The 27,820-nt window shown below is 46.1% G+C and overlaps 2 protein-coding genes across 9 annotated transcripts; one reads left to right on the forward strand and one right to left on the reverse strand.

Moving 5' to 3' along the window:
* The first annotated feature begins 414 nt into the window (after positions 1 to 414).
* On the forward strand, positions 415 to 10,257 carry Mtfr1l (mitochondrial fission regulator 1 like). 6 transcript variants are annotated; one of them, XM_060379330.1, is made up of 8 exons: positions 434 to 546; positions 3,071 to 3,205; positions 3,545 to 3,649; positions 5,146 to 5,255; positions 5,463 to 5,674; positions 6,869 to 7,154; positions 7,817 to 7,966; positions 9,313 to 10,257. In XM_060379330.1, exons 2-8 carry the CDS (start codon positions 3,191 to 3,193, stop codon positions 9,416 to 9,418), a joined length of 984 nt encoding a protein of 327 aa, XP_060235313.1. In that variant the 5' UTR covers positions 434 to 546; positions 3,071 to 3,190; the 3' UTR covers positions 9,419 to 10,257. The 6 variants fall into 6 exon arrangements, with proteins under 6 accessions (XP_021498913.1, XP_060235313.1, XP_060235311.1 ...); XM_060379328.1 differs by having other exon boundaries at positions 435 to 546; positions 6,833 to 7,154; XM_060379327.1 differs by having other exon boundaries at positions 500 to 571; positions 6,833 to 7,154.
* Aunip (aurora kinase A and ninein interacting protein) lies at positions 10,087 to 27,118 on the reverse strand. Of its 3 annotated transcripts, none has more exons than XM_060379326.1 (4): positions 26,985 to 27,107; positions 14,939 to 15,120; positions 14,445 to 14,574; positions 10,087 to 13,146 (listed from the first exon to the last, which is right to left on the reverse strand). In XM_060379326.1, the coding sequence occupies exons 2-4, from the start codon at positions 15,029 to 15,031 to the stop codon at positions 12,359 to 12,361; spliced, it is 1,011 nt and encodes a 336-aa protein (XP_060235309.1). In that variant the 5' UTR covers positions 15,032 to 15,120; positions 26,985 to 27,107; the 3' UTR covers positions 10,087 to 12,358. The 3 variants fall into 3 exon arrangements, with proteins under 3 accessions (XP_060235309.1, XP_060235308.1, XP_021499972.1); XM_060379325.1 differs by having other exon boundaries at positions 10,087 to 13,191; XM_021644297.2 differs by lacking the exon at positions 14,939 to 15,120 and having other exon boundaries at positions 10,087 to 13,191; positions 26,985 to 27,118.
* Positions 27,119 to 27,820: the final 702 nt, after the last annotated feature.

A 27,820-nucleotide genomic window follows, 5' to 3' on the forward strand; every position in this document is an offset into this window, starting at 1 on the left:
GGTAAGCACGTGTGAGAGAAGGGGCTTTCAAACAGAAGGAAGCTACTCCCGAAGCTGGAGGGCACGCCTCAAAGGCGAAAGCATCCCTTTTTGCTGGGGGGGGAAGGGGTGAGGGGCGTGTCTGGGAAGCATGAAATGGGACGAGTCCAGACTAGACAGAAAGGGCTGAAATGCCAAGACGAGGATTCGGAGACTTGCGGTAGGAGTGGGGACAGCAGGGGTGGGGACAGCATCCACCATTTCAGCTGCTGAGCAGCCGCCCAGGCGGACCAGCGCTTTCCAGAAGTTTGTTGACACCAAACACAGGAAGCAACAAGAAAGGGAAAGTTCAGCGGCTGGAAGGGCCGGGGTCGGGGGCGTGGCCTACAGGGGGTGTGGCCTCTGACGATACGCGGTCCACTCAGAGCCCGCGTCCGCCCCTTGTTGGGCCCGCCTCTCCCGGGAGCGTGGCTCGCCGCGCAGCCGCAAACGACTGCTTCCGGAGGAGGGTGAGCGGAAGTGAGGACGCTCGGGGCTCGGCCGCCCGCTGTGGTAGGAGGGGCTGAGGTGAGTCGGGGAGCTGGAGTCAGAGGTGAGCGCGGGGTACCGCAGGAGGCGGGCGCGGTGGGAGGGCGCGATTCCCTGTGCCCGCGCAGCTTCTCGCGGGCGGCGCCGCTGTCCGCCCCCCTCGGCGGGCTCACTAGCCCTGAGGTGGAGTTGCTGGCCGGGGCAGCCCGCGGTTGGGGTCGACCCAGCCGTTGGAGTGCGGTACCAGGCTTCGCGCCCGGGCCGCGCGGCCTTTCTGAGACCTACGCCGGCCTGGCGGCCCCTGCGCGCTCCGGCCCGGCCCGTGGGTCCAAGGGCCGTTGCACTTGAGCTGAGGACTTGGCCGACCTTGGCTCGGGCCGGGTCGCGGGGGCGGGGGCGCGTCGCTGAGCGCGCAAGGTGCTGCGGCCGGCCGGCCGCTTGCGCTCCGCGGGTCCCTCCGCGGCCAGGGTTTGCCTGGCCGGCCGCTGGGCAAACTTTCTCCCGGGCCTAGGACTCCCGGGTCGGGGCCCTTCTCGGAGCAGAGCGGGTCTGCCGAGAGACCGTGCGTAAAGACGCGTGCACGGCCACCGCAGAAGGGGCTACGGCAGGCCAAGGTGCGAAGACCCTGGTCTGCGGAACAGGCGAGAGCGTCTAGCGGGCACGCGGGGGGCGGGGCTTCGAAGCTAAGTTAGTGTCGCCTACAGCGGTTTCTTACAAGAAGGCTGTGTGCTTCCGGTGCCCGACAGAGGCCGGGCTGTGGCCCGATTGGTTACTTGGTTTCTGTCTTGAGCAGCCTTGGAAGGTGATCCAGGCTGCTACGGAGTGGACTGAGGACCCGAGCTGCCAGGGACGGCGTGATGGATGAGCAGAGTGCTGAGGGCCTGGGATGAGCCGGACAAGGAAGGGTTCTGTTGGGTCCCACAGAGGCAGTGGTATAGACTGGGGCTCAGAGGGGGCGTATTGGGAACTAATAGCCCGGTAGCAGCATGGCCCATAGCAGAGGACTAAGGAGAAGGTATGCAAAATGTGCAATTGCCAAACAGTGTCAGAAGTTTGTCTGGAGAGAACTGGAAGATGGGGTCCGGCTACTAGGTAGGCCCTGCTGTCAGGACTGTTGAGTCTAGGAGAGAGTGGAAAGATTGATACACCAGAGCAGCAGAATGAGCAGTTTGTTAAAATCTGCCATCACCTAAGGGATCGGCTGGAGTCTCTGGAGATGAAGACAGGAGATGATGTAATGACAGGGGTAGCACAGTTAACGGCATTCAGCAAGAAGTCTGGCTACAGGGACTTTGTAGGCTTGAATAGGGCTGCACATAGCAGACTTTTGGCACTGTCCACTGAACAGCCACGGAATGATAGGTCCTTTCCTCTCTCCCTGTGTATCATAAGATGATAACTCTAAGGAAGAAGAGGAACTCCTGCTCTCCCTTACGAGGGTGCTGCCCATCCAGTTGAGCACCTCCGTTAAGAAGCAGACCTGGGTTCCCCAGTGACTTCTCTTCCAGACACTGCAAGCCCTTATTACCAGACCCCTGTTCTGCCTTTTGTAATCCTCTTTTTAATAGTTTGTTTTTATGTATATTGGTGTTTTGCTTACATGTATATCTGTGGGTGTCAGACTTTGGAATTACAGACAGTGAGCTGCTATGTGGGTGCTGGGTCCTTTGAAAGAACAGACAGTACTCTTAACCACTGAGCCATCTCTCTAGCTCTACTCTGTCTTCTTTACAAGTCCCTTAAAAGCATAACTTTCTGATCCTCCCCAGCATGTCTACAGTGCTCAGCACAGGGCCTGGATTAGTGGGTATCCTTGTGTTTGATGGACATAAAAAGCTCATTGGTTGAACCTCCATGCCAGGGTAGCTCTGACAAGTGTAGTCAGGAGTATTGCTTTAACCTTATAAATGAATTTTTAAAATTCGGGAGTAACTGCCTTACTTTAAATTTTGTTAAGCACTTCACCCACCCAATTTCACTGCCCTCTGGGTAGCCTAGAAATGGCAGCTTTTCCTTTTCCTGTTTACCAACGAAGAAAGCAACATCCAGAAGCATTACTAGGCACAGTCATAGAGTAAGCCAAAATTTAAAAAGAAAGAAAAAAGAGCCTTCTGGGCTGGAGGTGTGGTTCTGTGACAGACTGCAGCTGGGTGTGGGGCGCTGCATAACCACTTAAAGCTCTTTTCCACATAGCCAGTAGACTGAAATTGACATGAGTTGGCTGTTGATTCTTACCCACTTGCATTTTCAAGAATAAATGCTTAGGCTTGGGTGCTGTCCTTGGTTTTGCTCTCCTTTGAGCTTTTAACTACCAAAAGTTTCTATCTGCATCTTGGAGGCTTTGCCTCAGCTAACCTTAGAGCCTGGAAGTTTCCCCATTGGTGAAGTTTTCTCAGCAAGTCTGAAACATAGCCTGTAAGGGTCTGGGTTTAGAAAAGCCAATGACAATAAGGGCAGGCTGCTTTTCTTCCTTTACACACTAGAGGTGCTGGTTTCAGTCATGGCTCTGCAGAGCCTTGTTCTGTGGCCACTGAGTCCCTCCTCTCTGGGGGTTGTTTCACAGGAAAGGAAATATCATGCTCCTGGAAATGGCCTGATATGAAGGAGTCATACCTCCAGCTTTCCCAAGCTGCCCAGTGGGTGCCTTGTCCTTCAAGTGCAGGAGCTGGCTGAAATATCAGGAATGGAAGCCAATGTGGTAAGGAGTCCAAAGGTAGGGGGCTGAATACTGTACTTGTTTAAGAACCGTACAAGGCCCTGAGACGCCAGTTCATTTTGGCTTTTTGCTGAAGCCATGGAATTTGAGCAGAGCTGTCATCCTGCTTCCTTTTTGGAGTCCATGTTTTTTACCTTTTTGTACAGAGGAACCAGAACTGTCTGTACAGCTTATTGTATCCTTCCCAACCATTGACTACTTTAGCAGCAGCAGGTGTAGACTGGTCCTGACAGTTGACTTGACTCACCTCTAGAGGAGAAAAGGCGAGGAACAGTATTTGGCTCACTCTGAGGTTTTGGGTTGTCTGTCTGTCTTCTCTAGACTATCCCAATCTGGCAAAACAAGCCGCATGGGGCTGCTCGGAGTGTGGTAAGAAGAATTGGGACCAATCTGCCCCTGAAACCTTGTCCCCGGGCATCCTTTGAGGTGAGTGTCCTGGGAGCGCAAGGAAAATAAAGGGTCAGAGTGGGGGGGGGGGGGCGGGCGGAGGCTGCTTCTGTGCTGCAGATATCTTGTCAGTTGCCAGGGCTTTTGCCCACTTTCCCGGGCACTTTTTCATTTACTGAGTGTTTATAGTAGATCCTGGTCACTGTACCTTTCTCATTTGTACAGATGTGTGACCACAACAGTCAGAGTCCCAGTTTTTGCTTTATAAATTGATAATCTTTCATCTCGTCTTTGTTGCTGCTAAGTGGCTCCTGTTTTCTAAGCATCCAGCAATGCATTTTATCAAAGCAGACCCAAAAGCCTTTGCTAAACCAAATCTCCAGATGACTTACATCAGCGCTTTGAGACATCTGTCCTGTGTGTCTCTCTACATGAGTGCTGTGACTCTAGAGTAGACCTGCTTTTCTTACCAGCCCTTTGAGTGGGCCACTTGGCCTCTATTTTTAGTGTTTCTCTGAGGCCTCAAATCCCCATACTCCTCTTTCTGTCCAAATATGGACATTCTATTATTACTGGGCTGCTTTACAGTCTAACCTATGTCTATGGAGGCATTAGCATCCACTCTACAGCAGAGATTCCTGTCTGGATGAGGTCTCTACCTGCTCCTCTGGTAGAAAATGAAATGTTCATTAAAGCTAGTTGCCTCCATCAAGAACTCCTGGTGAGACACCAGCTCTGTGTTAGATGTTTAGGTGCTGAGTGTAGGAAGCAGAGGCACAAAAGCGTTATTGGCACACAGAGGAGGCAGAGGCAGAAATACATGCATGAGGGCATGGACCTAGAAAGAAAGAAAAGTGAAAGAGCAAGCTTATATATGTGTGATGATAGCTGTAGTCTCTGTACGAACTGATTCCAGAGTTAGAAGTGGTGTCAGGGTAGAAGTATATAGTTATGAAACAGGTGTCTCATTACTACAGTATCCAGAACTGTCAGAAGACCATGGCAAGGACCTGCATAATCAGAAGCATTAGAAACAAAGGGAAGTAAAGTTGTGGAGTGTGACTGTGGAAGTTTCCCCACATTTGACTAGACCATTGTCCAGATGCTGCTGAGCAAAGACATTAAGGACACAGGCTTTTCATAGTAGTATGTATGTGTGGTATAAATAATTAGTGTATGAGACTGAAGAGATGGTCAGCAGCTGCTCTTCGGGAGGACCCAGATTTGATTCCCAGCACTCACAGGGCGGCAGCTCACAGCTGTGTGTAACACGAGTTCTAGAAGATCTGACACTGTCTTCTGGCATCTGTAGGCACCAGGCATGAGCACGGTATATAGACATACATGCAGGCAACACATTAATTGGGGAGGGGACAATTCAGGCCAGTCCCACTAAAAAGCCTGATTTGTAACCAGGAAGTTTTTCCCATCACTCTAGGAAGCCCTCCTCACCACGTGCTGGACTAGCTGTCCCATTTTGCATTAATCTGAGTAGTTCTCATGTTGGGTAAATGTTAAATTTTGCTTTCCCACAGACTCTGCCCAATATCTCTGACCTGTGTTTGAGAGATGTACCTCCAGTCCCTACTCTGGCTGACATTGCCTGGATTGCTGCAGATGAAGAGGAAACATATGCTCGGGTCAGGTAGCTGAGGCAGTAGCTGCTCTGCTCCTGATGGGGAGTTTCTACCAGAAGGGGCAGTCAGCAAGGAGGGTGCTTATGAGGCTGAGTGGCAATAAGAATGAGAGCTGTGGGCTTAAAGAGGAGTAGGACCTGTGGGGTGAAGGAATTTAATCAGGGACATATAGGGGCCAGATGTCTGAAGTAAGGCATATTCTTTCTCTGGCCCAGGAGCGACACGCGCCCTTTAAGACACACCTGGAAGCCCAGCCCTCTGATTGTCATACAACGTAATGCCTCAGTGCCCAATCTGCGTGGGTCTGAGGAGAGGCTCCTGGCCCTGAAGAAGCCAGCCCTGCCTGCCCTAAGCCGTACCACTGAGCTGCAGGATGAACTAAGCCACTTGCGAAGTCAGATTGCTAAAATAGTGGCAGCAGATGCAGGTAGGAACTCCACTGAGGATGCAGACTGGCAGGCTGTCCTTTCCCCTGCCCCAGATTATTGAGCTAAGGATGAGAACAGACTTACACAGGGCTCTAGAGTTGACCGGAGGCCCACATGCCCTGTAATGTCCTTTGGAAGGTGTCTGCTAGTCATTTTTTTTATTGATTGGTTTGATTAGGAGCAAACCCTTAAGTTAACCAGTGACAATGAGCAAATTCCTTTTCTCAGCCACAAAACCTAATAACTTGCTTCTGGGTATCTTTAAGATCTCATATCCCATGAACCCGAAAAACCTACTGATAATTCCTCATCAGCACCATGAGTCATATCCTGTTAATTTCCTATCTCCCTCTCCTTGTCCTTTCTACAGAGTACTTCTCTGTGCGGCTTTCTCAGTACAGCTTAGGCAGAGCCACTGGCAATAGAAGCCTGTCTTGACCAGAGTCATAGACAACCAATAGGTAGCTTTCCCTCAAGATGCTCTAAACCTTACCAGCTAGTAAAACACATAAAAGTAATACTATGTGGGGCACTGAGATGGCTCAGTAAGTAAAGACACTTGCCACCAAGCCTAACTACCTGAGTTCCATCCCTAGGACCCACATAGTGGAACAAAGACCAGACTCCTGCAAGTTGTCCTCTGACCTACTCTGGTAAACCTCTATGTACACACATACAATAAGTAAATGTAATAAATTAAAACAACACTTTAGAATGTGACAAAGCAGCATTTCTTAGGAACCCTGAATACAGCTGTCTCAATTAAATGGGGAAGTTTTGTCTAGAACGCTTCAAGCTCATAAATAGCAAAATTCAAAATATCAAAACGCCATCACAGTTGAGAAAATGACAGGTGTGGGAAATGCACACCTTGCTTGGCTTCACTTTAAAACAGGCCTTCCAACCTACAGCCTGCTGTTCAATGGGAGCATTTAGGAGTCGTGACTTCTGTGGGACGGGGTTTCTGTCCTGGACACTCAAAAAGCCAGTGCTTCTCTGCCTAATTGGAGCCCTCAGTGGGAAGTAAAGTGGGGAAGACTCCCTTGGGGATATCCCACCCGTGGCACTCAGAATCAGTGTGTTCTGTAGGCAGTGTTTGTGATCTCATCTCTACATTGCGTCTCAACGTCCATTATGCCTATTGTTTTCTCTTTCAGCTTCGGCTTCATTAACGCCAGATTTCTTATCTCCAGGAAGTTCAACCATCTCTTCTCCTTTGCCTTGCTTTGGATCCTCATTGCACTCTACAACTTCCTTTGTCATTAGTGACATCACTGAGGAGACTGAGGTAGAGGTACCTGAGCTCCCAACAATCCCCCTGCTTTGTTCTGCCAGCCCTGAATGTTGCAAACCAGAACACAAAACTACCTGCAGCTCATCTGAAGAGGATGACTGCATCTCTTTGTCCAAGGCCAGCAGCTTTGCAGACATGATGGGCATCCTGAAGGATTTTCACCGGATAAAACAGAGCCAAGACCTGTGAGTATCTGGTAGGAGCTCCAGTGATCTTTCAGTCACTCCTGGCTCATGATGAGTAGTCATGCTGCTGTATTCATAACGCTTTCTGATTAAGATTTAGTTTGAGGAAAAAGCAACACTTTGCATTTGTTCTATTAAGTCACCTCAGTCAAGTGATCAAACTACCGCTAAGGGGCTGGAGAAAGCTCACTGGTTAAGGGTACTTCCTCAGAGGACCCAGATTCAATCCCAGCTCCAAGGAATCTGCTGTCACCAAATACATATATGTGGGCAAAACACCAACACACGTTTAAGAAAAGACTCAGTGGCTTTTTAGTTTGCATACTGCTAGCTACCATGTTTCCTATGCCCTATCCTTCAAAACTGGGGGTTTATATGACATAGTGGTATCTCAAGCTAGTAGACTTTTAGGTGGAAGGACATTTTTATAGTTAGAGGTCTTATTTTTAAATGGTGAGATGGCTTAATGGTTAAGAGCACATAGTGTGCTTGCAAAGGACCCACATTTGACCCCCAGTATCCACAGTACAACTCCAGCTCCAGGGGATCTTACACCTCTGGCTTCTGTAGGTGCCTTCCCTCTCATACAGTACTCTGTAATGCAAAACCTCTGAGTTCAGGGACTTGAGAACCAAGTATTTGTTTTTGGTTTTTCAACACAGGATTTCTCTGTGTACTGTCCTGGAACTCCTTTGTAGACTAGGCCGGCCTCTGCCTGCCAAGTGTGTGTGTGCCACTACAACCCAGCTTAAGTACCAACCTTTTAAGATTCATATAAATCTGGCTGCCCATCAAAACTGCTCAGATCTAAGGTATTGGTTATTTTGTTGTTTTTGAGACAGTATCACTGTGAAGCTGTGGCTAGTTTTAAACTCAATTTATAGATCTTGGCCTTGAATTTTTGAGAGCCACCCCTGTACCTCCCAATTTGTACCCATGAGGCTCATCAAAGCAGAATGCCCAGGGAATGGAGCTGTGGTTGACTGTGCTCAAATCTGAGAGGATTTGGACAGGCCTGAAGTTTGCAGCAAGGCCACTGTCAGAGCCCCTGGAGCTTCCTGGTAGACACGCTCTAGAAGTGCCTGAGAAAGCCTGCCCTTCGCAGTCACTCTACAGACGACCTTGTTCTTGGGCACCTAAGTTGGAGATTGACCTTGGTGACAGGTGCCCAGGATAGAGCTGTCCTTGTTAGTGCTGGGCAAGAAACTAGTCACGCTGGTCTTCCTATCTGGCCCATAAGGGTTCTTTGACCTCTCACTTCCCCAAATTGAGCTGCTGTCTCACCTTGTTTTGGTTGGCCCTGATTCCTCTTTTTAGTCCGTGTTCTAAAACATGCCTCCTGCTCTGTAGCTCAGGCTGATCTTGAACTTGCAATCCTCTGCCTCTGCCTCTGCTTCATGAGGGCTGGAAGTACAGACATTTGTCACCAGGTCAACTTCTATTACTTGGCTTCTTAGACCAAATTATATCTAAAACTTTGGCCAAGCCTCTCCCACATGTATCCTGGCATCTTTTCTCTGATAGAAGTAACCAAGAATGGTTCAGTTAGCCAGGTCAGCAAAAGTTCAGATATGTGCTAGACCAAAGACAATCTTTTCTTTGTTGTGCTTTTGGATTTAAAGTCAATCTTGGCCTTTGTGTATTGCCTCAAAGACAATACAGAGCATCCAGAATGTTGTTCTGGATAAATGTGTCCCTCCCATAGAGTTCATTTTGTTCCCACAGTTCCTTATAATATAAATGTTTTGCCATGATTTTGATCTCTTACGGAAAACAAACAACAACAAACCCATCTCACTTAAGGGAAGATGGTGGGAGACTACCTGCAGGATGTCTTCTCTCCAGAACTAGTAAGGTCAGAATGGTTGGGCCATCGACTGCAGACCCTCTTGAGATAAGATCTGGACTCCAACAAATGGATGGGCCTTCATTTTACCCATATTTTTGTAGCTGTGTAAGAAATACCCATTCTAGTTAAGAGATGGGGTCCAGGCCAGATGTTAACTGTGACTTCGGGTCTGCATGCTGAATCTTCTCGTGGAGTGGGAACATGCACTGGCAGGTGCTTCAGAGAGTTGCTGGCACGATGCAGGAAGGTGCACATAGAGCAGCACCCAGAACAAAGCAAGTACTTCATACAAGCTCGTTCTGTCTCCAGGAGTCGGAGTTTACTGAAGGAAGAAGACCCTGCTGTACTTATCTCTGAGATCCTTAGGAAGAAGTTTGCCCTGAAGGAAGAAGACATCAGTAGAAAAGGAAATTGACAGCTCTGACTCTGCAAACTCAGTCTCTTGCTCCTGAACTCCTTCAATAGCTGCCTTCCTCGCTGCAGATGTCTGTCTCCATTAGAAATCTGCAAGTCTTGCTGACTAGGGCTTGAGCTGGAAGAGAAGAGCTGGATTGTGTGTTTCCTGCCTTAAACCTTGGCAGAAGCTAATGTCTGGTTTGAGATGAGGCATTTGTTACATGTAATCGGGTAAGGTGGAGCATCTCTGCTTTAAGAGGTGAAGTTTCTTGTTTTTGTCTCTGTGAAAATGGGCCCTAAATGACTTAATTCACTGTATTAGACTCCATAATTGGTCTCACTGGACACTTTGTGCACAGCTGTCACTCACTCTCAGTAGCTTCTTTGCAACAACACAGGGCTAAGAGGGAGTGGCCGTTTGTGTTCCTGTTCACAGGGAAGATCTTACGCTGCTCCATCATAGACCTACACGAGAGCCCAGCAGTCATCCTTTCCCTCCAGCTATAGGTCAGGCCACTGGACCAGCCACTACTTGGGATCTGCAGGGAAGCCTGGCCTATTTTTTCTTAAACATATTTTATAAAACTACAAGACCTACCCTCCAGGGCCTCATCGGTTCTACTGATTCAAACTTTTTTTCTCCCATGGACTTAAGTTTATCTAGGAAGGAGGAATGGGGAGAGAAAAGAGCATAACATCTTTTATTCTAGAACAATGACTGATTTCTCTGGGTTGGGCCAAGATTTTATTTACTGCATCATGCATGACTCGGGTGCCCTCAGGGCCCTTCTCTGTGGTATGAATACTGCGTGTTTGAGTTGAAGCACTACCTGATATTAAATGAAGGACTTGGAGAAATGGTGCATCTTTTCATTGTTCATCTGAGTTCTGACCACAGCAGCTTTTGGTGGGGAGGGCACCTGTAATTCTAAGGTATGTGAACTTTTTGGGTTTTTTGAGACAAGGTTTCTCTGTGTAACAACCCTGGCTGTCCTGGACTCACTTCGTAGGCTACAAGATCTCAGAGATCCACCTTCCTCTGCCTCCCAAGTGCTGGGATTAAAGACATGCACTATTGCTGCCCAGCTTATGTGAACTTTATGCTGTGACCCTTTAGTACAGTTCTCTTGTGACCCCCAACCATAAAATTTTGTTGCTACTTTATAACTCTAATTTTGCTACCGTTATGAATCACAATGTACTTATCTGTCAAGAACCCCTGCCCTTGGAGAAAATTTCCTGGGGCTGGAGAAATTATCCAGAAGTTAAGATTAGCAATCCTCTGAAGGACAAGGGTTTGAGTCCCAGCACCCACATGGCTGTTCATAATCATTTGTTCCTCCAGACCCAGGGATCTGACACACTCTTCTGGTCTCATGGGTACCAGGCACACATGAGGTACACAGACATATTCACACACCCATACATCTTGTTCTAAGGGGTTTTGTTCCAAAACTCATAAAAGCAATTACACTTGATAAGTTAATGTGGTTTGCATCAACTGCCACATAAACAGTGGTGCTTTGGAGAGAATATAGGCAAAATCAGATTTGATTGGTTGAATTCAGGGCAGTGACAATTATTAAAAAGTTGACATGGGCTGGCAAGATGGCTTAGTAGGTAAAAGTGCTTGCACTCAAGCCTGATGACCTGAGTTTGGAATCTACATGAAGGAGAAATCATTCCTGGAGGTTGTGCTCTGATGTGGCACGTGTGCACTTGTACTCACACTCATGTTGCCTTTTCTTTTTGAGCAGAATGTCATTCTAGCCCAGGCTGGTCCAGTACTCCTTGTATAGATTTTGTTTTAATTACCACCAGAGTCAGCTTTCTAGACATTAACCTTAAGTCCGTTTTGCAAAGGGAACTTCCCCCTTCCCTCACAGAAGTTGCATTGTTACATAGCTCAGATTCTGGAAGGGAAAGATAAAGCAAACAACTTTTTTTTAAAGATGTATTTATTTAATGTATGGATGAGTGCTCTATCTGCATGTTCGCCTGCATGCCAGAAGGGGGCATCAGATCACATTATTGATGGTTGTGATCTACCTTGTGGGTGCTGGGAATTGAACTTGGAACTTTGGGAAGAGCAGTCAGTGCTCTTTTTTTTTTTTTTTTTTTTTTTTTAGTTTTTTCTTTTTCTTTTTAATAATTAATTTAATTTTATGTGCATCAGCGTAAAGGTGTCAGATCCCTTGGAAATGGAGACAGTTGTGAGCTGCCATGTGGGTGCTGGGAATTGAACTTGGGTCCTTTAGAAGAGCAGTCAGTGCTCTTAACCACTGAGCCATCTCTCTAAAAATTTATTTCATTTTGCCTGTATGTCTGTGCACCATGTGTGTGCTGTGTGCCTGGTGCCTGCAGAGGTTGGAAGAAGGCATCAGATCCCAGGGAATTGGAGTTCCAGGCAGTTGTGAGCTGACACGTGGGTGCTGGGAACTAAACCTGGGTCCTCCACAAGAGTAGCAAGTGCTCTCAACAGCTGAGCCAAGCATAGATTAATAATGTATAGATAACAATTTAAAACAAGATGATCATCTGCCATATGCTCTCCCCCACCACGGGTGCCACATACCTGGATTGGGGATGTAGGCATTTCTTAAAATGCGGTTGGGAATAATGGTCCCACATTCATGCTGGAGTGGTCCGAAGATAAAAAGAGCACACATCTATACATAACAATCAAAGGCTGTAAGGCCTCTGGAAGGGCAGAGTAGCAGCTATGTAAACTGGGATATGGTTTCAGTGGTTAGTCATGTCCTGCTGTCTCAGTCCTCATCACATTCATTCATGGAATGCCCCAATCACCTTGAGGGGAAGTATGCCAAAAGGAAACTGTTCCAAAATGACAGCTGCTTCATCCCACCTGGCCTCTCCTAAACCCTCATCTCTACCCAGCCCCCTCCCCCACTTTGTTCCATCTCTGCGATTTCAAGACACACTCACCTAAACATTACAGCTAATGCTTGATAACCTGATTGCCTTCTGAGTCCTGGGTAAAGAGCAGGTGTGGCTGCAGATGTAACCCAGCAGGCCCATCTTGGCACTGAGCCTGAGGCCTGTCAGCAAACTGCCCCAAGCCTTGATTCTTAGCATTGGTTACATCTTGGAAAGGCATTTTAGTGTTGTGGGCAATGACCTGCTGGCCTTGGGAATCCTCAGTGAAAAGCTGACTCCAGGAGTCCTTGTCATTCCTTTCACTGTCCCAGGAAAATATAGAAAGAGGACGAGGGCTTTTTGTCACCGATAGTGGTTTGTTCCTACTCAAGGACCCAAACCTGTAGGTTTGAAGATGCACAGGAGCTGGCCTGTTTTCCTTGGCAGGTCCCCTCTTCCCCACTTCAGCTTCGTCCAAGGGCTGATGGCATTTACCCCAAGATGGTCTGATGTGGCTTCCCATGCCTGGACAGTTTGTCTCGGATCCATGAAGCCATTCACTTTTCCTCTTGGCTTCCCTTTGATCCGTCAGATAAGAACGTTCCAAATACCGGGAGAAGGAAGGTGCCAGGGAGGCTTTACCCTCTCCAGCGCCCATCAGGACATCAGGCTGGGGCAAAGATACCATAGTCAAAGACGGTGTTTCCAAACTGTGGCAGCTAGAAATCCGGGGAGACTGAGGAGAATGTCCAGCTTCCTGGATGTTGGCAGGAGTTGACGTGGCCAAAGGTGATACCAAGCAATCATCCCCCAGTTGCTGGACCGAACAGTCTAGCTGAGTTCTCTTGCACTCTTTGTTGATCTGCTTTTCTTCAAGAGAGAAAATGTTCCTCTGTTTACCACCATTTGCCATTCCTAATGAAACGATAAATCATTACACTACGAAAACTGCAGGATTTTGTTGGATTTTTGAAAACCAGTATCAGCTACTATTACTACCATGTTCAGGGGTCTAGCCTCTTGAAAGAACTTCATGACTTAAGAGGCCTGTTTTCAGTCTTAGGGCTCTGCTGAATGCTCTAGAACTTCTGAAATGTTTCTAGAATTTCCGGACTCAAATATGTGGAAGCTTCCAGTGACCCACCCTCTACCTGATATGTCAAATAAGGTTTGTAGTCAGACCATAGCCGGCTTCTCCAGTTTGGGTTTTATTATGTGGTTTTTAACACACAGCAGAACAGTTTTGCTTCTGTTTTATTTACTATGGTTTTTACTAAACAATGATCCTGCTCTAGCTAACCACATACCCAAATAATATCCTTGAGGAAATGTTCTCAAACATTTGTTTTGTGAGGACATAAAAATCATATTAACTAACTATAAAACTAAAATTTTCTGGTGATTATAAAAATAAATGTAGTTCCTCCACAAGTCAGACATTTCATGGGAAACCCAATGAAGTACTAGAATGCTGAACCAGTTAGAAACTGAAAGCAAACTAGTGTCTAGCCTATCCATTTCGTTGAGTGTGGGGTGAATCCTGTTTTTTCTTAAGGATGAATGAAACAGGATTCCCAATCCACTCAACTTCTATCAAGATAAAATTTTTAAAAGCAGAATGGTAGGTTCTTTTTATTTTTTCCTTCTCTAACAAGTTACACTGTGAAAACTGTTCTGTGAGAATCTTCACTTTTATTAAGAATTCAATATTCAACAGAGTATATAAAATACACCCAAATTTTGTAACTGGGAAAAGTGGTTTTTGGAGTGAGTTTCTGGGTGGGGACATTTCCCTTGTTACATAAAACAAAAGTATTTATGTTTTGTTTGGAGGATGAAGAACAGTGCACAGTAAGTTTTCACAGAGCAATCATGAGCAACCTGAGAGTGGGAGCACTCGTTCTGGGGCCACCGAACTGGCTCTGTATGCTCCCACCTGCTCTGAGACAGCTCTCAAGTATGCCCTTCCTCATTGCTCAATTGAGGAACACAAATACCTAAAATTAGATGGAGCAGAACAGAACAGCAAAACACAAGTATAAACACATGTACACTAATACTGCTTTTCCAAAGCTACAGCTACAGCTCATAAATGCTCTCACACAGATACATGGACACACTTGTTCTGCTCCTCAAATAATGAAATATTTCTAGGTGTGTCACCATACCTGGTTGTAAGGTGACAAAGGATGTAATACTGGTCTGCCGAGTGCCTCTTCTTTGAGTAAATGAAATACTACGTTTTCTCTCTCCAGGAAGCAATGTCAGCATTTTGGTACCTGGTTTCATTAAATGTGTCTGAGGGAGAAAAAGAATTGACTCTGTTACTCTAATCATCAGTGACTCTTGGAAGCATACTAGTTCCTCCCTGTGGGGTAAATTCATACCGTACTTTGTACAGACATCACCTCCCACTGCTTCCTGCCATCTTGATGAGTCCTTACGCCAGGAATCACATTTTCCAACTAGCCCAGTCTTTCCAGTTTCCTAAAGTTATTTCAGTAAGGCTGACAAGAGTATTTATCAAAGAATCCAAAGATAAAGCATTCTCCTTTAGATTTAGAAATAATTCTGCACCAGCAATCAATACATTTTCAATAGTTTTCAAATATTAACATGGCCACAGAACCACATGGGTTGGGTTCAAATCATTCTAACATACCTTTATGGTAAAAGTCCTGAAGAAACTCAGAATAGAAGAAACATAAATTATGTTTATTTTTCTTCTTAAACATAGAGGCAGCATATGTGACATGAGAAAAAACTTCAAGCATTTCCACTAAAATCAGGAACAAGCCAAAGGTGTCTTCTTTCTCTGTTCTTAACCAGTGCCAACAGAATTAGCTGGAGCAGTAAGAGAAGCAGATGGAAGGGATACAAATACGAAAAAGTCAAAGCATCCCTAATTGTAAATGAAATGACTATATACACAGAGACCCTACACACTATCAGAAAACTCTAGGAACTGATAAACATTTTCAGCAAGGTGGTGAGATAAAACATTAGCATACATACATCTGTAGCCTTTCTATATATCAATAACAAAAATACCAAGGAAGAAATCACATTCAAAATTGCCACAAAAAAGAGTACCTTGGGATAAACTTAACCAAATAAATGAACGTTCTCCATAATTATAATGGAAACTTTAATAAAACACTCAGAGAAATTGAAGACAATGGAAGATGAAAAGATCTCCCATGTCCATTGAAGAATTAATATCATGAAAATGGTTATCTAAGGTCATTAGTATTGTCAATCTGCCAGGAGTTTTAGGGGGGGAGGGTTTATTATTTTCTTTGTTTTTTGAGTCAGGGATTCTCTGAGTAGCCCTGGCTGTCCTGGACTACTTTTGTAGACCAGGCTGGCCTCGAACTCAGAGATCCTCCTGCCTCTGCTCTCAGAGTGCTGGGATTACAGGTGTGTGGCATCATGCTGGAGGCTTAATTTGACAGGACTTTAAAAGTCACCTAGGAGACAAAGCTCTGGGCACACCAGGAAAGGATTATCCAGATTATCTAGATTAGGTTAGCTCTGACCTGCACAGGATTATCCTAACTGAGCTGGGAAGACTCACTCAAAATAGGCGGCAGCAAGGACAAAGGGAAAGCTAGCTGCGCCACAGCAGTCACGCTCGCTTACTAACTGCAGATGCAAGGTGGACAACCGCCCCAAGACGCTACTGCCAGGACGGCACTGCCACAGTGTACTGTCCCCTCAAACTGCAAGCCAAATGAACCCAGGACGCACCTGGTCTATGAAGTGAGCCCAGGACAGCCAAGACTGCAGAGAACCAAACCCTGTCTTGAAAACCTAACAAAACACCAACAACATTCTTCACAGGAGAGAAAAGAACCTTAAGATTCACTTAGGAGCACTAAGCCTTGGGCAGCAAAGCAGCCCTGATGGAAAAGAACACAGGAGGTCTCACCACACCAGATTCCAAGTTATGTGTCAAAGCATAGTAATAAATACGGCGTGGTATTTGCACAAAAACACAAATGCAGATTAATAGGCCAGAATCAAAGACCCAACATCAACCCATGCAGCTACAGCCACCAGATTTTTTAATAAAGATGCCAAAAAGTACAAACTGGAGAAAAGATAACCTTTTGAACAAATGGTAAAACAATGACTTAGGCCTCCGTCTCTCAACACAAATCAGTTCCAAATGATCAAAGATCTTAATGTAAGAGCTGAAAATACTTTAACATACAGACAGAGATGGGGACTTTCTGAGTGAGACTCCAGTTGTTCAGAATATAAAATCAATTAAACAATTGGGACCTAATGAAATAAAAAAGCTTCTGTATAGTGAAGAAACAGTTGAATGAGAGTCTACAGGAAAAGAGAAAAAAATCTGCCATCTATATGTATTTGACTATATATACATATGTATATGAAAAAGAATATGTATAAAGTACCAAGAGGTCCAATGTCTAAACAATAAGAAAATAAGCCCAATCAAGAGGAGCTGTAGAGATAGCTCTGCAGTTAAGAACATATACTGCTCTTGCAGAGGACCAGAATTTGTTTGCCATACCAGGCAGCCTGCAAAGTCACTCCTGTAGCTTCTGTGGGTATCTGCACTCACATGCACATAGCCACACAGACTTTAATCCCAGCACGTGAGAGGCAGAGGCAGCAGAGAATCTCTGTTAGGGGCTAGCATAGTCTACACAGTGAGCTCCAAGACAGGACTATCGAGACCTTCTGCCTCAAAAATAAATTTAAAATGTGTGAAGGAACTGAATAGAATTCTAAAATGAAGAAATGTGAATTGTCAATAAATATTTTGTCCTTAGTCATTAGGGAAATACAAATTAAACCTACTCTGAGCTGGGCGGGATGATGTGGGGCAAGAAGATTGCCACTGCGGCCGTTCAGCTTCAGCAGGAGCCCTCGGTAGAGGACATGATGTCTCCATGCAGTGTGCTGCTGAGCAGGACTGGAAGCGGTTCCCCCAGCCTTGGGACCTGCGCCTGTTCTTGGTGGGAGAAGTGGACGAACCAGCAGAACTCATTCAGTGAAGTCTGATGCAGAGCCTGGTCCTCAAGCATGGCTGCCAAGAGGAGCTGGGTAATGTCCTTATCGACCTGGCAGCATTAGCAGCAGGTTGTCATGTGGATCAACCTCCGGCAGTAATCTCCAAAACGGACACCAACTACAGACCTTACCCAGTCCATCTGTCCCGAGGTTCTGCCTGCAAATACACAGACTTGTCCCCTGGAGCCATCTCTGAAAACCAGGCTATGCTACAGACCCTGCCTCCGGGTTGAGAAACCAGGCCCCTCTGCCTACACACACTGTCTCGATAGCAGACATGGGCTTGTTCTAGTCTGGTTTTGTTAAATTATGTCTGTGGGCCAAGAGTGTTTTCTCTCTCAATAAAATGGCTTAAGGCAAAAAAACAAATAACACCACCAACAAAACCCTACTCCGAGATTCCACCCAACCCTTGTCAGAATGACCATCAAGAAAATAAACAAGGAGCTTGTCTTAGTTAGGGTTTCTGTTGCTGCAACAAAACACCACGACCAAAAAACAAGTTCGGGAGAAAAGGGTTTTTTTGTTTTGGCTTATGCTTCCACATTGCCCTTATCACCAAAGGAAATCAAGCAGGGCAGGAACCTGGAGGCAGGCGCTGATTTAGAGGTCACAGAGGAGTGCTGCTTACTGGCTTACTCAGCCTGCTTTCTTCTCCTTTTTTTTTTTTTTTGGGGGGGGGGGGTGTTGTTTTGTATTGTTTTTCAACAGGGTTTGTGTGTGTAGTCCTGGTAGTTCTGGCTTCCTGAAATTCATTCACTCTGTAGACCAGGCTGGCCTCGAACTCAGAGATCCACCTGCCTCCGCCTCCAGAGTGCTGGGATTAAAGGTGTGCACCACCGCCACCTGGCTCAACCTGCTTTCTTACAGAACCCAGGACCACCAGCTCAGGGATGGGGCCACCCACAACAGGCTGGGCCCTTCTCCATTCATCACAAATAAGAAAATGCCTTACAGATGGATCTGATGGAGGCATTTTCAAGTGGTTAAAACGAGATTGTAGAGATTCTATCTTTCAATTACACACCAGAAAACTGCAGCAAAGATAAACTTAAAAAGCAGATTTTTTTGCCAGGTATGGTGGAACACACTTCTAATCCCAGCCTTAGGAGGGCAGAGGCAGGTGAATGTCTCCAAATTCAAGATCAGACTGGTCGATATAGCAAGTTCAAGGCCAACCTAGGCTACATACAAACCAAATATTTAAAAGCGCAAACAACGCAAACTGGAGAGACATCAGCAGTTAACACTAGCTGTTCTTCTAGAGAGCCTGCACATCCATGATTGTCACTACTGCCTGCAGCTCCAGTCCCAGGGGATCCAATGTCTTCTGGCCTCTATCAGTACACAAGTGGTACACAGATAAACATGCTAGCAAACACTCATACACATAAAAGTTAAAATTAGAAGACAAAAATAACCCACCCCACAAAAACCCAAAACACCATGAACAGCAAAGCAGTGAAGAACTGGGAAAAAGAGGAGGAGACCACAGCAGGCTTCCCAAGCTTTCTGCTTGGAGTCACTCTCCAGGTCAGTGTGTATCCATCATGTGCACTGCAGTCTTCATGAACCAAGTCATTCTTAGGTTAGGACTTAAGGCAGCTGAGGTAGGATTTGCAGTTCAGAAACGACTTCCAGACCTCTGCAGAGATCCCTTTAGTCTACCCCTCAAGTCCACGTGTATTAGGGAAAAGGGCCAGCTGGAATTGCAGGCTGAATGGATGATTCCCAGAGCTCACAGAAGGCTCAGACCCTGGAGTTCCCACAACCCTGGTGAGACGATCAATTATGAGTTTCAGTGTCATATGTTTTCCTGCTAATGTGACCACTACATTTTTCCATGAAAGAGGGAGGTCCTTATGGCTTTACTTGGAATTTGAATTTGGGAAAAATTCTGTGAATATCTTGACCTATAACCTGAATCCCAAAACTAAAATGCCATTCTGCCTTGCACCCTAGAAATCCTCATTCTTAGACCCCAGCCAGCACATGATAAGAAGTCCACACCAACATATGGTCTTTCAACTTTATGGGAACAGAGCTTAAACATGTGAAATACTGTGAATGATGCTTGAGCATCTATCTGGATGCAAGATACTCGAGATACTCTGCCCTGGTAAAGTTTGAGCTTGGAAGAGAAAGCAGACTATTAATAAATAGTTACTATAGATATGCTAAATCCTATAAAGAAACTTTTCAGAAAACTACAGGTCAGAAAATTCTATGCCCTCAATTGGCAAGACATCTGAGAATAAAGCTTTTTATAGCCAGGGTAGGTGGTATAGGCCTTTGAGCCCAGCACTCAGCCAAAGTTCTCTTGGGTTCTATGCCAGCCTGGTCTACTTTGTGAGTTCGAGGGCAGCCAGGACTACACAGTGCAATAAATAAATAAATGAACATGTTTGCTAAGTTAGTCATTATTAGTTTCTTTTCTAATGCTAAAACACCTTGAATAAGGCAACTTACAGAATTTTATTTGAATTTATAACCCCAGAGGGTTGAAGTCTGTTGTCTAGAAGCATGGCAGCAAGCAATAAGCATGGTAGCTGGAAGCTGGGGGCTCACACCTTGAACTGCAAGCATGGTGAAGAGGGCAGTAGCTAGAAATGGTCAAGTCTCTGAACCTGCCTGCCTCCAGTGACGCACTTCTTCTAACAAGGCCCCCAAGCCTCCCCAAACATCACCACCAACTGGGGACCAAGTGTTCAAATGGCAGAGACTATGGGACTATCTCATTCAAACCACCAGTCACCTTTGGCAGGAGCTAAAGGAAATTCAGAGTGATGTCAGACATTGTTGCTGTCAGCTATAGCTGTCTTAGAATATCTTTGGCCTTGGGGATCTACTGAACACTCAGGGGAATGGTAAAGATTCTGAGATCAGAGAAGGACTCAGGTATAAAGTCCTTTGGCTGATTCTCCCTATTTCAAATTAAAGACAGCCTCTATGTGTACCCGCACAGCTGAAGAGAGCCTGTCCACACCAGGCATGGTGGCACATGCCTGTAATCCCAGCACTGGGGGTAGAAACAGGAGGATGATTAGTTCAAGGCTATCTTCAGTAAATTGGAGGTCAGCCAGCATGGGGGGGGGGGCGGGGGTGTTGATTTTATTCTTTGCTGGGCATAGAGGTGCATGACTATAATCCCAAGGCAGGAGAAAAGAGAGGGACCCATGGGGTCAATGCCTTTTACATGAGTCCCGGACATTATCCAAACAAGTTTTCCTTGGAGAGTTTCAAGTGGTGGGCTTAAGGCAAGCAGATATGAGTTCTAAGAGGTCATATGGTTAGCACCCAGTCAATGTTAGGTAGGAATATCAGCAAAGAAGTCAGACAGGCTGCACCTGGCTTTTCCACAGGGAACTGGTCACAGCAAACAGTTGTATAAGGCAGGTAACTGCACTGACCACACTGAGGAACTCAGGGGTTCCCAGTAGGGTACAAACTTGGAAACTGTCATGTAGTTAAGGGGCTCCACTTGTCATGAGAAAATGTAATTTCTAACTAAAGTGGATGCCAGATAACATAAAGCCTAAGACTCGATTACATTTGCCAAACTATAGGTCTAGATCCTGCAAGTGCTGCCATCTTGGACTCTATTACTGTGAAACCTTTCCATTTAATGAAATAGGCTTTTCTTCTCTATTAAAAAGAAATGATGTAGTATCAGAAAGGAAGTGCATTAAACACTCCAACAGCAAAACTTTCCTTGAGATCCCAGCCTATTTTTACCCAAAAGAGCTCAAAGTCCTCCCACTCATCCCTCAGAATGAGGGAGTAAGACACTACTACAGTAGCAGAGAGAGCAAAGCTGGCACACATTTGTTCATTCACTCAGCAGATAATATTTACTGAGAGAACTGTTTGAAAGACTACCTGAGGGCCTTTCATTCTAATGAAGAGAAATACAACAAATGGACAAGTTAAATACAAAGCATATTGTATGCCAGATGTAAAATGAAGGAAAGATAGTGAGGAGTGAGTGGCAAAGGCTCCTGTTTTGTGGTGGCTAAGGAAGAACTCACTGTTAAAAAGAGGATCTGAGCAAGTGCAGAACAGAGCACATAACTGTCTAATCCATCCACCGTGGAGGGGAGAAATGCAAAAGCACCAGGCAGAGGGGCCCGAAGAACAGCAAGGAGGGTATGGCTGGAGCAGAATGAGGCAAAGAAATGGACCGGGTGAAGGGTGAGCAGCATGAGAGCACACACATGTCTAGAGTGCACAAGGAACTTACAGGAGCTTATGGTTGCTCTGAGGAGATGGATTATAGTTAACTGAGCAGAGGGTCATTCTGGCTCATGTGGAGGACAGGGTAAGAAATGTGACTCTAAGCTAGGCATTGGGACATACTCTCATAATCCCAGCCTGCAGAAAAACAAGGCTGGAGAAATTTGAGTTTGGGAACATAGTGAGACCTTGTGGGACAGAGCTGATGAGATAGTAGGTGGTAGAGGGCTTGAATACCACCCAAGAGGCTAGTACAGCAAGGCCTTATGTTCAATCCAAGGACAAACTGATAGGAAGGGAAGAAGAATGGGGGGAAGAATTCTAAAAATATCTGAGAGCCCAGCAGAGAATGTGCTGGCTGGATGAACGCTGATGAAGTTGCCAAGTATCAGGATAGCATTCAGCGTTCCCCCATGCTGGCCTAGAAACCAGTGATGACTCAGCCAAGATTTCTGTATGTTCACAATTCCATTTCTCCTGATCATGTCCTTTCTTTAGCTATAATGACATTTAAATATAACACTATGAAGACAGCAAATGTTAATCTTAAATTTGTGTTATCTCTTTAATGTGTAGGAAAATAAAATTTTTTTCTAAGGACTCACAAGGACTGGTGACCTCACAGGGACACATGTGCCCATACATACATACACATATGCATATGAAGTAAAAAAGGATAAAAAAGCTGGGAATGGAACTCAGTCGTAGAGAACTTGCCTGGCTTGTGTGAGGCCCTAGATTCAATCCCCAGTGCTGGGGGTACTGGGGATTGAAAAATTTTTCAATGTTTTTATATAGAGGAAGCATAGTTAAAAGATAAAACTTGAAAGTAATGTAAATTAAATAGCCTTTTGAAATACACTGTCATAAAACTTGTAGGTCTTATGTGGAAGGTGAGTAGCTGTAACCCAAGTGTGGGGAAAGCACCTCCCTTAATCAAGAGTCTGTTTTCTCTTGTTTCAGTTTCTCACAGCAACTCATGTCTAACATATTAGTGGAAATTACAGAAATAAACAATCCTAAGTCAATTTCTGCACCACCCTACTCTAGCTTTATCTTTATCTGGTGCATTTATACTGTATATTCTGTTCTCCCTGTGGGGGCTGAAAGAGAGCAACCACATCTGCCTAACTATCACAGTATACTGTTACAGTTACTTTTTCTATTATTGTTCTTCATAAGGTAAAGCCTTAGGCTAGAGATGAGGGGCAGCTGGCAGAGCACTCATCTAGAATTCACACAGCACTGAATGTGATAACAGAGTATAATGGACATGCCTAACGTCCAGCACCCAGAAGATAGAGGGGAGAGCAGTTCATCCTTGACTCCATATGCTATCAAGGCCAACCTGCACTACACAAGATTTATTATTTTTTTTCTTCGAGACAATGTTTCTCTGTGTAGCCCCTGACTGTCCCAGGCTGGCCTCAAACTCAGAGATCTGCCTGCTCCTGCCCCTGCCCCTGCTCCTGCCCCTGCTCCTGCCCCTGCCCCTGCCCCTGCCCCTGCCCCTGCCCCTGCCCCTGCCCCTGCCCCTGCCTCCCAAGGGCAAAAATTAAAGGCATGAGCCACCACCGCCTGGGCCACCACCGCCTGGCTAAGATGCTTTCTTAATAAGGGCTGTAGAGATGACTCAGTCAAGAGCACTTGCTGACTTCCAGAGCACCTGAGTTTGGTTCCAGGACCTACAGAGGTTCACAACTGCCTTTGATTTCACTCCAGAGGATCTCCGGACTCTACAGGCATTCGCATTCATGTGCACATGTACCAACACAGACACGCACACGCACGCCCGCACATAGCTAAAAAATAAATCCTACCCTTCATGGTTGCACACATACTTTTAATTCCAGTACTTTGCAGAGGTCAGCCTGATCTACATAATGAGTTTCAGGGCAGCCAGGACTATGTAGAGAGATTGTAGAGATACTATCTCAAAACAAAACAAAACAAAACAAAACAAATTATCATAGGTATATAGCTACAGGAAAAAAATACAACACATACAGGGTCAAGTACTGAGGTTTCAAATACCCACTGGATTAGGGGGACTACTTTACTCACACACATCTTGAAGATGCCAATCTGCTAACTGTAGCTGCCACCAGTGAGGATTTTTGTTTTTAAAACAATTCAATATTATTTGTTTGGTTTTCTTTTTATATGTATGGAGATGAATGTGTCATGTAGCCCAGAAGCCTTGAACTCTTGATTTTCCTACACCCCATTTCCTAAATGCTGGGTTACAGGCTTGCGCTACCATGGCTGGCTAAATACTTTTTCAATTAAAGAAAGAAAATAACCACTATCCGCTGTACCAAAGCCTAGGTTGTGAGGCCAGTGCTGCATGCTTGTGGTAGTGAGAACAAGTAAGATCTAAACTCACTCTAAATACAGGCTAAACAATATGCCATCCTCATTCTCTCCAAAACAGCAGTCTTGTTCAAGAACCAGGAGTAGAGAGGCAGGCCTTCCAAAGCTGGTCAGTAGCTATCCCTGTGTGCCTTTCTAAGTGCTACCCTAGAAGAAGCAGGTTTCTATATTCTGTTAAAAGAGATGTAGTAGTGGGGCTGGAGAGTTGGCTCAGAGATTAAGAGCACTGGCTGTTCTTCCGGAGGTCCTGAGTTCAATTCCCAGCAACTACATGGTGGCTCACACCCATCTATAATGAAATCTGGTGCCCTCTCCTGGCCTGCAGGCAGAACACTGTATACATAATAAATAAATAAATATCTTATTTTAAAAAAAGAGAGAGATGCAGAAGTGTTCTTCCCTTGTATTTGAAGTGTTTTATGAGAATGTAGTAGGAAACACACATCCAACAGTAAATGTTTAGTGTAGATATTATTCTCACAGCCTAGCAAGCAATCCAGCAGCAAACGCCAGCTAAGTTTTCTCTAACTCGGTTCATTGTGACACCATGAGCCACAGATGATGTCAGACCCCACAGGTTAGAGGTCAGTTCTTGAATGCTACTCCCCCCTTTAGATGGCACTCACAAGCCCTGGATTGTCTTCTGCTACACATTCCGGTCCACAAACCACAGCAGCCTGCTCTCATAGAGCCCCAAGGAACACTAGCATTTACTGTTTTCTCTAAGTAAATTATAAACACACGCCCATCTCAGCAGGAGGTTCAAAGAAGGTTCAAGGCCAGCCTGGTCTACATAGTGAGTGCCAGGCCAATCTGGGCTACATAGAAAGAAAACAAACAAAACTAGTAATAATTACAAAGGACACCAAACAACAGATGCATACAGCAAGGGGAGACGGTTGTGCAACACTCATCACAGAAACAGCTTTTGGGTTTTATGGTTGTTTTGCTGCTGTTTTCCCCAAGACAGTCTCACTGTGGTAGCCCAAGCTGACCTGGAACTCGTCCATACCCAGATGGCCCCAAATATGCAATCCTTTTGCCTCCAGCTTGAGTCACATGCCAGTGAACTAAGCTCAGAAGCTGGTTTAAAATAGCAAAAGATGGGCTGGCAAGGTGGCAAACACCTTTAATCCCAGCACTCGGGTCTTTGAGGCCAGCCTGGTCTACAAAGCAAGCCCAGAACAGCCAAGGCTACCCAGAGGAAACAAACAAACAAACAAAAACATTGGAAGACAACTTTTCATCAATTAGGGACTACTGAAAAACTACAGAATGACACACAGACAGAGACAAATAGAGACACACACATACACACACACCCACGCTATGGGCTGAACTGTGGTCACATGGAGTTCATATATTCAAACATTAATTCCCAATGAGATGGTACTTGGAGATGGAGCCTTGGGAGGTAATTAGTATTGAATGAGGTCGAGGGTGGGCCTCTGATGACACAAGAGAGCCTGCTGTTTCCCCACACAGTCATTCGGCACAATGCTACCAGAGCATCCTTCACAAGCTCACCAGACCACCTGCAGTCCTTAAACTGAGGAAGCCAATTCTGTTGTTGAAGCCACCCAGTCTATGGTATTCTGTTACTGCATACAATGAGTGGCATTCTGCATATGTAAGATGACGAAAGCATGAATGCAGCTCTATGAAAACATGATTCACGAGGCAAGAAGTAAAAACAAGTTGCAGCCTGGAGACACGGCCCAGTGGTTAAGAGAGACTGCTGCTCTTCTAGAAGACCCAAGTTCAGTCCCCAGCACCCACATCAGGTAGTTCACAAATGTCTGCAGCTGCAGCTCACCTCCAAAGTCATCCGTGAGACATGGGAGGTCTGGAGAGATAGCTTATTGGTTAAGAGCGCATACTATTCTTCCTGAGGACCGGAGTTCAATTCCCAGCACCCACATCAGGTGGCTTGCAATTAATTGTCTGCAACCCAAACTCCAGGGGGGACTCTCACACCTCTGACCTCTCTGGGCACTTGCATTCATGTGTAAATATCCCACATACACATAATTAAAATAACAAAATAAATCTAAACACCCACACAAATTGCTAAACAGTGTATATTACACTATTTGTAAAAAGGAAAAAAGATACTTGTGTGCATATATATTACTGTATTCCTGTATATTACTATGTTATATATAGTAATATCTGTAATACTATCTATGTTATATATTAATTCAAAGCAAAGACAGGAGTATGTCCCAAGGTATGTACTGAATGTTTAAATTACAGAGCACATCGATACCTGTTCCAAAAGCTGTTCTTAAGAGGAAAAAAAAAAATAAGTGAAAATTTGTTAGGCCTCAAAAAATGACTTCAACCAGGTGGTACTGGTCTTTAATCCCAGCACCTGGATGGCAGAAGCAAGTTCAAGGCCAGCCTGGTCTACAGAGTGAGTTCCAGGACAGCCAAGGCTACACAGAGAAACCCTATCTTGGGGGAGGGGGAAGAATGACTTCGGTTGTAAGATGACTTTAAAAATCCTCAATTTTTCATTTGGGCATGGCAGCACACGCTAATCCCAACACCGTAACAAGTGGATCTCTGAGTTCAAGGCCAGCCTGCTCTACATACTGAGTTCTGGAATAGCAAAAGCTACATAACAGAGACATTGGTTCAAAACAAAAACTAAAGAAAAAAAACCTTCCAATGTTTTCATCAGCAAAATCACCTTCCTCTTGAAGGTGACCTATCACGTTCTGCCTAAGCTGGACCGACACTACCATACGGCTGTACCAAGCAAGGTGACATTCCCTGAAACCCTAGGCACAACGGCCAGCATAAACTGCTAAACCACAATTACCTCAGACGGGTCGGTAACGAGCTAACTGGGGGAACCTGGATTACTCCGCCCTCCCTCGCTGGTAATTACCGTCTCCAGCACCCGCAGACGCTCGTTTAACGCTGGGCCCGACCCCCGGCCTGCTGGCCTCTCCCGGCAGGCCACAGGGCGACTCCGGCGCCCTCCGGCCCGACCCCGTCCCCTCGGGCGTCCCCAGAGCCCGCGTGTGGCCTCAGCGAGGGCGCCCCACCTGCACCTTCCGCCTCTTCAGCGCCGCCGCGTCCAGCCACACGCCGCAGGCCTCCTCCTCAGACGCCCTGTGTCTCATGGCGGCCAGGCACCGCGCGCCTCCGCGGCCGCCGCGATGGCTGACGGCGCGTTCGGATCTCGCGCCGCTGTGGGAGGCGGGGCTCCGCTGTGGACGTCATGACGCGGCCCCGCCTCTGACCACGCCCAGTGCGCTGGAGAGACCGCGCTATTTCCCGGGCCCTGGTCTCCTGACAGCGCCTCGCTCTTCCTGCCTGCGCGTAAACTCAGTTCGTAGCTCTCCACCACGTTTGGTTTGGCTGGGCTGCACTGTTTCTCATATATATATATTTTTTTTCTTTTTAATTCTGTAAGGGTGTGTGTGTGTCTATTTGTGGTTATGCGCGCGCGCAGAACAGTCGGATGGATGGAGCTAGAGTTATAGGTTCTTCTGAGTCACCATGTGGATCCTGGGAATCGAACCAGGGTCCTCTGCAAGAGCAACCAGCGCTCTGAACCGCGGAGCCATCTCTCCAGTCCCAACACTGCACTGTTTTACTACCCAGAGCCTCCCCTCCAACAGAGGAAGCGATGGAGCCAGGCTCTAGACCCCACTCCAAACCCTCTTGCCCCATCACTGACCTAGTGATCACCCGACACTCGAGGCTGCCACTAATTGGCATGTAAGAGTAACTGACATGGCCTGTAGTGACATGGAAACATTTTAAAAAACATGAAATAAAAATTGAAATCATGGAGCCGGGAGGCAGAGGCAGGTGGATCTTTGTGAGTTCGAGTCCAGCCTGGTCTACAGAGCGAGTTCCAGGACAGCCAGGGCTA

The sequence above is a fragment of the Meriones unguiculatus genome, chromosome 3 (genome assembly GCF_030254825.1).
Source record: "Meriones unguiculatus strain TT.TT164.6M chromosome 3, Bangor_MerUng_6.1, whole genome shotgun sequence".
Lineage (NCBI taxonomy): Eukaryota > Metazoa > Chordata > Mammalia > Rodentia > Muridae > Meriones > Meriones unguiculatus.